The 14,802-nt window shown below is 40.4% G+C and overlaps 1 protein-coding gene and 1 pseudogene across 1 annotated transcript in view; one reads left to right on the top strand and one right to left on the bottom strand.

Annotated features, from left to right (window-relative positions):
- Positions 1–3,128, bottom strand: part of LOC107684461 (choline dehydrogenase, mitochondrial-like) — a 21,857-nt pseudogene extending 18,729 nt beyond the window's left edge.
- Positions 3,129–8,293: 5,165 nt separating this feature from the next.
- il17rb (interleukin 17 receptor B) overlaps positions 8,294–14,802 on the top strand; it is an 8,059-nt gene continuing 1,550 nt past the window's right edge. Inside the window, exons 1-10 of the mRNA XM_016480708.1 lie at positions 8,294–8,387; positions 8,480–8,501; positions 8,602–8,727; positions 9,298–9,419; positions 10,103–10,229; positions 10,891–11,039; positions 11,925–12,002; positions 12,796–12,862; positions 12,949–13,023; positions 14,412–14,675. Of these exons, the coding sequence (XP_016336194.1) occupies positions 8,301–8,387; positions 8,480–8,501; positions 8,602–8,727; positions 9,298–9,419; positions 10,103–10,229; positions 10,891–11,039; positions 11,925–12,002; positions 12,796–12,862; positions 12,949–13,023; positions 14,412–14,675 (1,117 nt within the window). The 5' untranslated portion in view covers positions 8,294–8,300. The remainder of the gene's footprint in view (positions 8,388–8,479; positions 8,502–8,601; positions 8,728–9,297; positions 9,420–10,102; positions 10,230–10,890; positions 11,040–11,924; positions 12,003–12,795; positions 12,863–12,948; positions 13,024–14,411; positions 14,676–14,802) is intronic.

Here is a 14,802-nt window from a genome sequence, read left to right as displayed (position 1 = left end):
AACGTGCAGCCAAGAAGCTGCTCAAGTTAGTCATCAAACTGGTGGAAGGTTGCAAAACTCTGTGGTGCTGAAAGATTTGACCACATTCCTTGCTCACTTAAGTCATGACCAGAGTAAGCAGATTATTCAGCTGATGCAACACTTTGGGTCACTGTTCTCTGATGTGCCAGGCAGAACCTCAGTTCTAGAGCATGACATCGATGTAGGGCAAGCTAAACCAATTAAACAGCACCCATACAGGGTTAATCCAGCTAAGCGTAACATCATGAAAATTGAAGCGGAGTACATGTTACAGCATGGCCTGGCCCGACCTAGTCAAAGTCCTTGGAGCTCCCCTTGTTTGTTAGTTCCCAAGTCAGATGGCACTTTTCGTTTCTGCACAGATTTTCGCAAGGTCAATGCAGTTACAAAAGCAGATTCCTTTCCACTCCCCAGAATGGAGGACTGTATAGACAGAGTGGGATCGGCTGAGTTTGTCACGAAGCTGGACTTGTTGAAAGGCAACTGGCAGGTGCCCTTGACTGTCCGTGCCTCAGAAATTTCGGCATTTGCCACCCCAGACCACTTCCTTCAATATGGTGTCCTCGCCTTTGGAATGCGCAATGCACCAGCCACCTTTCAGAGGCTGATGCATATTGTCCTCGGAGATGTGCCCAATTGTGATGCCTATCTTGACGATATTGTGGTCTATACTAAGTTGTGGGAGGACCACATTAAAACATTGGAGATGGTTTTTGAGAGATTGGCACTCTCATTGTGTGCCATTCATTAGTTTAGGCTAAATTCCTACATTTAGAATACATAGCTGCTACAGTTCACAAATCTCTAAGGGTATTTTGGGGCGACCAACTGCACAACAGAAAATAACTATTCAAGCTTAATTATGGGAAAAAAATATGAAGTGCCCTGCTCATTTATGAAGGTATATTCTTTCTGTATTTTTTTTTTTTTCCTGTCTGTTTTTTTCTTACCCTAAACCTTGCTAAGTGTGAGGTGGGAAAAGCCACAGTGACCTACCTAGGGAAGAAGGTGGGCCATGGATTTGTAAAGACAGTTGAAGCTAAGGTCGAGGCCGTTCTAAACTTTCCTAAACCCTGTAACAAACGTGAGCTTCGTCGGTTCCTGGGCATGTCAGGTTACTACAGAGGTTTTTGCAAGAACTTCTCATCTGTAGCTGCTCCCCTCACAGACTTGCTAAGCACATCAAGAGTTTTTAAGTGGAGCTATGAATGTGACAGAGCTTTTGAAGCTGCAAAAGACCTCTTGTGTAATGCTCCCGTGCTGATTGCCCCTAACTTTGACCTACAATTTAAACTGCAGGTGGATGCTAGCACCTCTGGTGCCGGAGCAGTCCTGATTCAGGAGGATGTTCACGGAATCGAGCATCCTGTGTCCTATTTCTCCAGGAAGTTCCTGAAGCATCAGCAGGCCTATAGCACAATCGAAAAAGAAGCCCTGGCCTTACTGTGGGCCCTGCAGCATTTTGAAGTTTACCTTGGGAGTAGTGCCATCCCAATAGCGGTATATACAGACCATAACCCTCTGACTTTCCTTTCCAACATGTCCTCTTCTAACCAGCGATTGATGCGCTGGGCCCTCAAACTATAGGACTACAATATCGAAATCCGACACATAAAAGGCACGGATAATATTGTGGCTGATGCGCTCTCCAGAAATGGGGACATGGAAATTTAAGAGGTGTATTAGTCTTATAACTTAAAAGAGTGTAAGTAGAAGCTACTTTTATTCCTTGGTATATGGGAGTTAAAAGGGAAGCTGTAGGGAGAGAGTGCCTTTTTCTTTGGATAATACTTTCATCCCTGTTTTTGGTTCAGTTAGGGAGTTGAGGGAATTTTTATGTTTATTTCTCTTTTCTTTTGGGTGTTTGAGGTAAGTTAGTGCTACTCCCTAAAATAGTTAATTGTTTTGTTTGTTATTTTAGGCCCTGCTCTCTCCTGAGCCATTGCTCCCTATCTCTTTGTTAAACTCATTGTGTTTCTTTTTGTAAATAAATCTCCATCTTTGTATACATTTGAATTGGTGTCATTTTCACTCTGGGACAGAGGACTGAAGTGTGTTCTTGCCGCTCTTTTTCTTAATTTATGCGTTTTCCCTTTGCTACTTCCCCTCGCAAACCCCTAGACAGGAGGGGAACGTAACACAATGCATATTACTAATCAAAAACTAAGTTTTGATACATTTACAAAATATCATCATGGAACATGATCTTTACTTAATATCCTAATGATTTTTGGCATAAAAGAAAAATCTATAATTTTGACCCATACAATGTTTTTTGGCTATTGCTACAAATATACCCCAGCGACTTAAGACTGCTTTTGTGCTCCAGGGTCACATATGATATGGTTTATCATCCAGCCCTAATTTCCTTTCCTAATGTTCACCTCTGTGGATGGTCATATCCATCCAGCCCACTCCTTCCTGCTGGAATCCATTCATATCATCCGTGAAGGGGTATCTGGCCTGCTGGCCCGCTTCGATGAACGCGTGGTGCAGAGGGTGACTGCTCTTTCCTCGCGTCACATGCAGTGGGCCGTCGCCCCCTCGGTATCGGTCCGCTCCCAGCTCATGCGTCTGGGCCTTGCGGAAGTACGGAAGACCGTGATCGTAGCCCCTGCCCTCGGCCCCTTCGCTCTGCCAGCGGTTGTAGTCCTCGGCGTGTCCCCGAATGTACACCATGGCATTGAGCGACGACGAGCCGCCCCAGACACGGCCACGAGGCCAGTACATCACCCTGCCGTCCATATGCGCCTGAGGTAGCGTGTGGTAAAACCAGTTGTACTTGTCGTCGCAGAGGTTATAGGTCAGAGCAGCCGGCATGTGAATCTTCCAGGACAGACGGGTGCTTCCCAGCTGCTTGTCTTTGGGTCCCGCCTCCAGAAGGAGCACCGAATCGGATGCGTTCTCTGACAGACGGTTGGCCAGCACACAGCCTGCAGATCCAGCCCCGACTATCACATAGCTGTATGACGCTGTGCTCTTATTTACTGCCGTACTGCTGTACCCGTGTTGCTGCAGCAGTGGGCATGAGTTTGGCAAGCGTGGCACACCGATGTACCTGCGAAGGCTTGACGTGAGCCTCACAGATGATGAGAGACATGGCATACTGATGGAGCTCTCAGCTTTCAAAGTGCTGCACTGATGGTCATCGGGGGCCTTGAGAAAACACACACTGGATTAAACACTGAGTTCATGAAATTCATTGTGCTTGATGCTGGGTTAGGATGTACTGAAAAGTCTACATGTTATATTACACTTGCCAAGTGCAATTTCTAACTATAGATTACAGTCCATAAATTTATAAACACTAATAAGTAAATCTTCACCATTACTATTATACTCATGTAATATTAAACTCATGAAAACTAGAAAATCAAACAGATGTATTCGTTTCCAAGACCTCTTTCATAAGTAGTTTAAATTTACTTGCAAATACTCTCATGGTAACATAAAAAATATTAAATATTAAATAAACATATTAAATACTTAGTTGAACATCATATTATTTTGAATATTATCAATCCACAGAGTGACTCTCTTTATGAGGCAGTCACTGAATCATTCATTCAGACGATTCGTTCAAAAACATTCAGGAACAAGTGACTTATGAGCAAGTGATTAAATCATTCATTCAAATGCAGTGATTGATTAATTCACAAAAGAAGTGACAGGGTGCCTCTCAAACGGAAGGCTGCAGCCTAGTGAGGATGGTTTCTAGTCCAGTCCTTCTGAGGCTTCAAGGCTAGAGTCCTGCTCAGCATTAACCACTAGAATGAGACGGTCTAGTAAGTGCGCATAGCTACGTCAAATGTTTCCGTCCCCGTGATCACGGCATGAAAATATGATTAGAACTGTCATTTGAAGAATACATTATATTGAAAAGTTTTATATTAACTGACTTTCTATTTACGCAGTACAGGTAATCACAACCGTTTAGCATAATGCACACAGTTTAGCATTATGTGATTCATTTGCAAAGTGAATCTGGTGCATCCTTCAAAACAGGCCGAATGAAGGATTCGAAACGAAGACTTCAAACTGAGACATCCTTCGACCAAGCTTGATGACGTGGAGCCAAGATATGCAGCCAGCCTTACTAGGACGCAGCCTTCAGATTGGGAGGTACCCAGTGTCTTTATGAGTGAGTCATTGAATCAACGAGTCATTAATTCAACCGATTCACTCAAGAATGAAGCAGCTCTGCTGTGTTTTCCTCAGACACAGATAGTAGTTTATTCTGCTTTGACTTTGTTTGGAATTATTTTCATTTGCAGAGCAAAAACGTGCAAAGAAACCAATATTGTGTCTAAAGTCTCACTCAATATTAACTTCTTGCTCATTGAACTGTTGTATAAAAGTAATATAACACTTACAATTGTGTTGTTGTTCTGAATATCAGCACAGCTGCAATTACTTACAACCCTATTACTACATGATTATGGCTGTGACAACATTTCAATGAAAAAAAAATAGTGCCTTAAATATTTATATTTGATTTATTAAATATTTAATGTATGCATATTTAATATGAAGTAACCATTTTATGAAAGCAATAATGATTAATTTCTAATGATTTTATTTGAACAAGAATAATGTGTTCTGATGTGTATCTACTAGGGTTGAGTAGCATTCACACAAGCCTAGATTGTGACATGACTGGATCACAGTTTGATCAAAAGGATCAAATAAGAAGAAGACTGGTGGATAAACTGAAGTTTTGTTGTTTGTAATCCAGAAAGGTTTTGATGAGCTACAAAGGCCTATAACCTACTCGAAAGCCGCACAATCACAACAGCTGTTGCTGTTTTCTATATCAGGAAGTTAGAAACATAACTTTACAAGTGACCACAGACTGAAAAACATCTTACTATGTAGTGATCTTCATCCGGTGCGCACAGCTGAACTGGAGAGGTGTGGAAGGACTCTGAGTGTAAAGGCTGATTTATACTTCTGCGTCGGACCTACGCCGTAGCCTTTACGCCGTAGGCTATGCGTCAGTTTTCATTTATACGCGGTGTCCGCGTCAACGTGCAGTACACATGCAAACCGCTAGTCAAGACCAATCACAGCGCTTGCGGTCTGCGTAGAATTGACGCGCTGTTAGATTTTTGGAGAGGTGCACGTCAGGCTATGGCGTATGGGTGTGCGTCTATACGTAAGCTACGGCGTAGGTCCGACGCAGAAGTATAAATCAGCCTTAACTCCTCCCACTCGACTGTCCTGCTGCGCGCTGTGGGCGGAGTCTGTTTTAGCCCCTCCCACGCTGGAAGAAAACTAGAGGTGCACGTAAAAATCTATTCATATATGAATCGCGATTCTGTCTTCAAAGGATTCTAATGGATTCACTTGTTTCAAAATCTCAAAAAAATGCTCAAAAGCAGCGGTTCTTAATACTGTTCCTCACATCCCCCTGCTCTGCATCTCTCCCTCTCTCTCTCTCTCTCTCTCTCTCGCTCATTCAGCTCATCTCCAGCAATGAATTACAATTATACACTTATTTTCACATAGAGAAGCACTAAACATGGACGCGAGTGCGGTTGCCGTACTCGGAGCACATGCCGCTGAGGTGAGGGGCGGGACGCTTAGACACGCGCTAGAGGCGGTTTTGACAATCACAACACACTGGGCTAGCTAACCAATCAGAGCCCATCGCCTATTTCTGAGGGTGGGGCTTCATAAAAACAGGAAAAGATCAGCCCGTTTCTCAGAGAAGGGACAGAGCTGTGTGGCATAAAGGTCAATTATATGAAAAATAATGAGTTTTTTTTTAAACGAAGCATTAACACATGTTAGACTACACCCAATAAACACAATCAAGCCTAGAAAAAACCAGTGAACCACCCCTTTAAAGGGTTAGTTCACCCAAAAATGAAACAATATACTCCGCATATTGATAGCGGCTCCTGGACTCCCGGGCGAGACTGGACACAAAAATTTTGGGAGCGGAACATACAGGTCGCAGGAGCGGGTGGTAATGGTCAGAAATTCAGCGGGAGCGAGATTCGGAAAACATTCCCTCGCAGGTCTCTAATACAAAAACGCAAACAATGAAAAGCCGAATCCCGGACGTTTTGGGCAATTTAGAAATCGATTTAAAAATGCTGGACGCATTTTTTTAGGTCCAAAAAGAGGGCATGTCCGGGAAAAAGTGGAGAATGTAATGTATGAAGGATTTTTCTTCTTCCCTCATTTGATTGGGCGGGCCAGCCGTCAATCTGGGTGGGCCAGTGCTACTTATGTAGCCTCGCCACTATATACATATGGGCATCATCAACACTCACTCTGACAGAGGAACTGTTCACTGCTCATGTCGAGCCGCCTTCAGATCACAACATTCAGATTGTTTTTATTAGCTTTTTTTAATTGTGTTTTGCTCTGTTTAATAATTCTGAATCGATCCATATATAGATTTATATTCAGTCAGGTTGAGGCAACTGGTATACTGGTTTGTTGGCATCTCCGTGTGGTCCTGTTTGGTATTGCAGCTTGACTTGTAGTTATACAATAGAAAATGAATTGTGAACTATGAAAAAAAAAAAAAAAACAGAATTGCAGAAAATACAGTTTTGTAGGAATCATCCTCAAACTTAATTTCGAACGTGGTAAAACAATTATCTTTATTTAAAATGTTTCAAGTCTTAATATTTTTCCTTTTGTTATACTGGGATGTATGCTACAATTGTTGAATGTGATGCCCTGCCTAGAAAATTTTGCACCAGCCGCCACTGGAACTGTGTCCATAGTTAAATTTAGTTACATTTTCATAATTAATTCTGTTATTTTCCTCTTTATCACTCTGAAGCTGTTTTGACCAAATCTGTATTGTATGAATCGCTATAGTAATAAAGATGACTTGACTTGATATTTAATTATTTTTCAGTGATCCTTAATCTTGGGTGGACTCCAGCGAACTTGAGATTTATCAGAATCAGAATCAGAAAGAGCTTTATTGCCAAGTATGTTTCTGCCGAATGTTCAGCAGCTCATCCCTGGTAAAACTGATCGTGTTTGAGAAACAAAAAACAGGAAAAACTAACAAAAACAGTACAAACACTGGAGAGCCAAACAATGAGGCTGCCGTCTGCGGCGCCATCGCACACCTATATATTATATTCATGAGATATAAACTTCACCTGCAAAATTGTACCTTAATGTAAAATGGTCATCTGTGAACCATTTATTCATGATTGATCAGTAATCTTATAAGAATATACTATTAAATATGAATTAACATTAGTAAACATTCTAGAGTCATTTTAAATGAAATTGACATTAACTAGATAGATATTATTTCTGGGAACACTTCTCATAACACCTGATTTACTCGCTACATCATAAGAAGAATGGCATCTACGGTAATATTAATCTCTTTCAGTCTTATTCCGTGGTCACCGTAGCCATACGGATCCAGTCTGTATCCAGATCAGATGGTGGATCAGCACCTAGAGACGACCTCTACAGCCCTGAATGTCAGCGGAGACCACGTCAACTAGATGAGCTCCAGAGACAGAGCCCCTGTGAAGACCTCATCACCTTGACAACCATCGGCACAAGACCACAGGAACCATACGAGTCCTCTGCACAATCTGACCTGTGTTGCAGCCTGGCATTAAACCACACCATGCTGGTTTTGTCTGTCCAAAGGAGAGCTGGCCCCCCGACTGAGCCTGGTTTCTCCCAAGGTTTTTTCTCCATTTCTGTCACCGATGGAGTTTTGGGTTCTTGCCGCTGTTGCCTTTGGCTTGTTTAGTTGGAGACGCTTGACTGATCGCACAGACACTATTGGACGAGAGCTGAGGAGAGCTGGCCCCCCGACTGAGCCTGGTTTCTCCCAAGGTTTTTTCTCCATTTCTGTCACCGATGGAGTTTTGGGTTCTTGCCGCTGTTGCCTTTGGCTTGTTTAGTTGGAGACGCTTGACTGATTGCACAGATACTATTGGACGAGAGCTGAACTGGATGATGACATCACTGAATCATCAATGAACTGACTTTAGCTGAAAAATGACTCTTTGTTATTGTCCTCTTGTATTATTGACAGACTATTTTCCTGTTTAACACTGTAAAGCTGCTTTGACACAATCAGTATTGTATAAAGCGCTATATAAATAAAGGTGACTTAATGTTTTCTATGAGGAGGGTTTTTCTGGAAGACAGCAGTACATCGGCTGATGACAATCTGCTGCTGTGTGCATGTGGTGTGTGGGCGTTTCCTATTGGAGAAGATATAAAAGCAGAGCCACGGCTCATTTCAGCAGAGATTTGTGTTCAGGTCTGTTCAAATGGAACTTCTAGACTGCATGAGGGAAATTGTTGCTTTTTTCTTTTTAATCCAGTGGACAACTTCAGACAGCAGTTCTCTCGGTATAGTAAGTACACTGTCATCTCATAGCAGAAATATTTTATAAAAATCATTTGATCAGAGCTTAATTAAACCATTTATCTCGTTTGATATTCACAGGTTGCCACATGTTACAAAGATGGTAAGTGTTAAAATACATCTTTCCTTCTTTCTTTCTTTCTTTCTTTCTTTCTTCTATTTCTTCTTCTTATTTATTTATTTGTATGTATTTATTTTGTTAGAGCATGAAATACCCAATGAATGGTTTGAAAACCATAAATCTAACCCTTCACCCTTACATGAGCTGACTGCGGAGCTGAGTGAATCTCAAACCTCTCTCATTATAAGATGGTCCATTAATATTGATAGTAAGTGACATCACAGTAAGTGATTTGTTTTTTTTGTAGTTCTGTGTGGTTTTGATTCTTTCTGAGTTTATTCTGTCTCTTTTCTGGTTGGTGAATAAACTTGGTAAAAATGTGTCTATATTATTCTCATATGGCTGGAATGACATGTGACACTTTACGACGTGTTTAATGAAACTGTTAAATTACACAGTAAATTACTATACGCTGAAAAGTAAAATGTGATTAAAAACTGCAGAATCATGAAAAATGCTTTTTGCAAACGGAAAAGAGAAAAGCCTGATCAGACACAATTCCAGCTGATCACATTAGTTTCACATCAGATCACACCGCTCTACAAATATCACTACATGACTTCAGCAGATGGTTTGCAGTTAAGCTGAAGTTTGTCGGACAGTGGTCATCTACCACTTTTAATGATGTGTATGTTGTTTGTGTTGCATCATGGGAGCAGGAAAAAGCCAGTGTGAATGGCAAAGGCTGTAAATTTATGAGGCTATAAATTGCAAATGTTAATAGTCAATATTTTGGAGTTGTACATAATATGTGTCAATTTGAACATTGTCTTCTTAGGCAGCATTCGCAGTGTTATTGGCACATGGATAACACTTTCTAGAGAGTCTGACTCACATTACAGATGTCAGTACCAGCCTCCATTTACCTCCGAGCGAATCAACCTCACTGGTCAAGAACAGGTAAAGAAAGGACAGAAATGGTGAACTGAACTACTAGTCATCAGTGCCTTTACTACAACATCACAGTCGAAGAGCACTGAGCCTCACAGACACTGTAAAAACAATCTGTAAAATTACAGTAAAAATGTGAACAGCTTTATAGAACAACCTCTTTTTTTTGACAGTTTAAAACTGTTAAACAAAACAAACAAACCAGTAAATCCACCAACAGCCCTGTTTTACTGAGTTAGCATAACCACAATGCTACTGAACTGTTTTGATCCTTTAACCATCATAATAATAGAAGCTGCACATTGTCATGGCAATGCACTTGACACTAAAATAATAATGAATTAAACATTCATTTAACAACACAAGATGTGACATAAACCCTAATGTACATGACTGATAAGAAAAACCTAAGAAGAAAGATAGTTATTTCAACAAATCAAATGTGTCACTTCTGGGAATGTCAATATAATTTTTTTTTTTTTTAAATCATAAATGACTTGTTCTTTTTTCTTCCAAAAACTGTACATTCAACAGTATTTTACTGTACAATTACACTTGCCCTGTTAGTACTACAACACGCCATGCATAGTAAGGGAAAGTACTGTTAACCAATTAAAAGTTGTTTTTTTGTTTGTTTGTTTTACAGCGTAATTGATTCTGTGTCCTAATCTTTTCCTTCTCTTGATTGACAGTTATGGTTCAGTTTCACTGTGCCAAATGTATCTGTTTGTCCTTCAACCAGTTATTACATATCTGCCTATAATATTCCAACACCGTCTGATGGAGCGAATGAAGAATATGAAAAGAAGACCCGAACAGGTTAGATTTATTTGCTCTTATGGCCACTCCTTTTATCTCCTCTTTTCTACGTGGCGATACATTATTAGAGACAGACAGGAATGCCACCAAATCGATGAATTTCCACCCATTGTGTTTAAAGTTTCATTTGAGATCTACAGGCACTTCCTGAAATATTATATGCAAATGAGAGCGGTGCTCAGACATGCAAAACGCACTGCCATGATGTTCGAGTTGGCCTCATGTCTGCAATAGTCTGTGCTATATCTCCTCGTTCATTATTCCCTATTTAGTGAATGTCATATAGTCCATTTCATTCAATTAATAGACTCACGCATTCACTCTCACACTATTTAGTGTCTCCGGTTCACCTATACTGCATGTCTTTGGTTTGTGGGGAAAACCAGAGCTCCACAGGGTCAACATGCAAACTCACTTCTAAATGTGTTAATGTCTGAAATAGTGCACTATATACATTTCAGACACAGCTCTGATGTCAAGGTAAGCTTGTGATCGAGGTGGAAAGGCGAAAACTGTGCGTCTGATGAGTTCAATAACAGCAGCACACATGATTTGAGGCATCATTCACACAATGAAGTTTAATAAACAGTGCTAGTGGTTTCATCACATGCTGTTCAGTGTTTTGGTGACTGACTGTTCTTCTGTTTGATTGACTTGCTAGCTGAAGTTCAGTGGAATGCTGACATTTATTCAGTGCTTCATGGAGATAAAATAGTGGTGAGGTTCAATACGAGCCTCGTGGCGGACAGACACACCATCGTACTGACAAACAGCACACATCTACTGCTAAAACCTGTTGGAGGGAAAGGGGTATGTTTCTCCTCAACATTTAATTTCATGCTAAAACTAATTCAAAGGACAAATCAACACTTCAACCAGCTGGAAAATATGACAAAAGTCAAGCTCAGCGTCACATCAGGTCACGTCAGTCAAGCTTGACTCTCAGCTGATCCACGTCGGCTTAAGTCTCACCCAACACAAATGTGTTTTTTTAATTTTTTTATTCTACAATTTTAACTTGTGATCAAATCTAAAACTTAAGAGGCTAAGTTCATTACAACAATTATTTCAGCCTACAGTATATGCAGCCATTGAGTAATATAGCCAAATTCTGGCTATTGATATTTTTATACCATCATATGTCACCAAAGTCACCAAATTTTAAGGTTTTCGCTGTCTGAACTTACAGGAATATATATAAATATATATATATATATATATATTACTGAAGTAAAATAAATATTAAATACAACAAAAAAATATGGTATGTTTAGAGGTAAAAAAAAATCACAAAAATTGCATAAATTGATAGTTTACAAATTGCATAAACTGATAGTAGATAGGCCAAATTTATCCACTAAGGACCAATTAAGGGCTGCTATACGAAGGATGCTTGAGGGTTAACGAGATAATTATGCCGTTTTAACGACATAACGTTATTACAAGAAAAGATGTCGTTTAACGAGAAAAACTTGTCGTTTTAACAACATGGCATCTCGTTATTATGACATAATTGAGTGGAAAAAATTATATGTGTGTGGTGTGTCACCGAAAAAAACATTTAAATAAATTTGCTATATTTACTTGTGTATATTGTATACGCTGCACTGGCAGATTATTTTCACTTGTTTTAAGTATAAACAAGTGAAAAACAAGTGGAAAAAGACAAAACATTTTTGTTTCTTTGTCTTGCAGGAATGCAAAGTAGAAAAATGTGAAGTGGAACTAGAATACATGGAATACATGGGTCCCTGTGAAGACCTTAAGATATGGGTAACTATAAAATAAGACCTAATCTTTACCTGAATGATGTCTGTGATGCACATCATATAGCCTCAAAATAATATATGCTTTATTAGAATGCATGCAGGGTTATTCGGTCAAGAAAAAAACCTGGACATTTAACGGAAATGTCATGGAAATTTTTCAGTGGCTAGAAATTGATAGATGTTTTATAAGATTAATTATTATGAATTAGAGAACACTCTTCACTATTAACTAGTTGCTTATTAGCATGCATATTACTAGCATACTGGCAGTTTATTAGTATTTATAAAGCACATATTAATGCATGACCATATTCTAGATCCCTTAATCCTACCCCATACCTAAACATAACCACTACAACAACTGCATTACTTACTGTCAATAAGCAGCAAATTAGGAGTTTATTGAGGGAAAACTCTCAATTAACAGTGAATATGTGTTCCCTAATCTAGTGTTAATCAAACATTATCCAATCTCATTGGTCAAAATATGTGGGAAGTCATTTTCTCTGTCAGTAGTTTTGTTTTCCAATACAGATATCTGGTAAATCATAAAACCTTACAAAATGTTGCTGAAAACAAAAATTCCAGTGGAATAAGAACAATTAAAATTCATTTCATAACATATTCTCTGCAAATACATCCCTTTTGTATCCTTTCACTTCCCGTCTCTCCTTGACCTGTCCCCTCACCCCCACCCCAAAAAAAGACAAAAGATCAAAAATATACTATAGAAATAGCTATAAACATATAATAAAGAAGGATTTTACTAACACTGATCTGGTTTTATATAATGGCAGATAAAGCCTCACTTTAAAGACTGTCAGAAAGCAAGTGAATCGGAGGCTCAAAAAGTGAACTGTCCGAGTGAGTATCCTGTAACTCATCTTCTCGTTTCACTGCTTCTCTGTTCAGAGCAATTCTGTGCTTACTCTCGGGGTGTTTTATTCCAGACAGATCTGCTTTGGACATTGGTGTTGGATGTGTGCTGGCGCTTCTCTTCGTGCTTCTCTGTTGCTGCATCATGTGTAAGTGAAAAGAAAAGGATTTAAAACTTGCTTTCAAATTTTACACCTCTACACACAGGGATGTGGTCAATAATAGTTGAAATATGAGATATTATGGACACATCTCCAGTGGCCTGTTTCAGAGTAGGCTTAGAGTTGACACCCAGTTTAGACGATTTCTGTCAACTCCGGGTTTGATCCAGAGCTATTGATGAACTCTGGAGCTTGTGCACGTGAAAGTGTAACATCTACAGCGAGCAGCCAAAAATGAGCAGCAGATTTTGGCCCAATCCCAATTCTATTTTATACCCCTTCCCCTACCCCTCCGCCTACCCCTTCCCCCTTGAAACAGAGTGTCAAGGGGTAGGGGGGAAAATATTCCCCTAAGAATTGGGACACCACTACTATACGTATATGTGCTGGTGTGCATTAGAGCCTTTAATTACTGTTCTATATTAATGCGCTGCTTACTGACACACACACACACACACCAGATATCGCGCAGCTCATACATCCAGGAGCAAAGAAACTTGTCAACGCTGCCCCACGACTTTTATTAATAACAGTTTAAATACTGAATCGCTCGTTATATTTTCCAGCAACTAGAGGATAAAATCGCTGTTTTTGAAGTAAACTCACTCTAAAAAGAGAAACGCACACGCAAATTTAATCTCTCTCTCTCTCTCGAATTGGCAATATTTCAGAAAAGGGTTTAGCGATTTATAATTATTGGGGGTACTAGCCCTCCTCAATGTCTATGGTGGTTATCGCCCTGATCAGACATGAAAATAGCCTATGTTGTGGCACTATCCTGCATGTCAGTAATGATATGATATTAGCAAACTTTAGCGATTTTTTGCAAACATTTCTTTGAGTAACATGACCGTAAATATGAACTCACGATTGAATGTAACAAAACAAATGATTACTTTTCGTTAAAATCTTTATTAATGCCAAAATTGCTTACATTTATGTCTTTTTGTTCGCTCGGGCAGCCATTTAGCCGCTGTAGCCGGTTTACGCTGAGATAATTCATACCCCTTCGTTTGAAGTGTGGTCCCGAAAAATCTTCGTTTGAAGGGCTATCTGGCCCTTCCCCTTACCCCAACCCCTCCAACCAAAAGAGAATCGAGACATCCCTACCCCTTCACGTGAACGCGCGAAACAGGGGTAGGGCTAAGGGGTAGAATTGGGATTGGGCCTTTGTCTCTCAGATGATGTCACTGTGAAGTGCTTTAAGCTGGTGCAGGAGATACAGGTGCAGTCACTTTATTGCATTAGATATATGTCACTTTGCTCTAAAACCAATCCACCTTCATGAGCCTGAAAAAGCAGAGCAGGCCTCTGGACACAGACTGCAGAAGCGGTAAGAGTAGTGTGTTAGTATGTTACTCTGATCACTCTCTCAGGTCAAAGCTTCCGCTGGGTTCGTGGCTCGAGGCGCGCTGCGTCCGTGCGCGTGCTGCTCGTGTACCCTGCAGTAGACAGTGTGTTCCAGCGCTCTGTGATGCTCCTGGCTGACAGTCTGCAGAGTCGTGGTGGAGTATGCGTCGTCATCGACATGTGGGAGAGAGGAAGCCTAGCAGAACAAGGGCCGCTCCGCTGGCTCAACACACAGGCCGATCTCTCCGAGAGAGTGCTCCTCATCTCACCACCTCAACACTCACACACCGGTAACAAAGTTTGTGTTTCATGCCAGCACCAGTGCATTTGGGTCACACTCAAAAATCTGTAGGGGCTTGTGCCAGAATTCGGCTCTTTTTTTTTTTTTAAAGGTGACATATCATGAAAATCTGACTT

Source organism: Sinocyclocheilus anshuiensis, unplaced genomic scaffold, assembly GCF_001515605.1.
Source record: "Sinocyclocheilus anshuiensis isolate Anshui unplaced genomic scaffold, SAMN03320099.WGS_v1.1 scaffold397, whole genome shotgun sequence".
Taxonomy (NCBI): Eukaryota; Metazoa; Chordata; class Actinopteri; order Cypriniformes; family Cyprinidae; genus Sinocyclocheilus; species Sinocyclocheilus anshuiensis.
The sequence above is the reverse complement of the archived record's forward strand: the minus strand, read 5'-3'. Positions and strand labels throughout refer to the sequence as shown.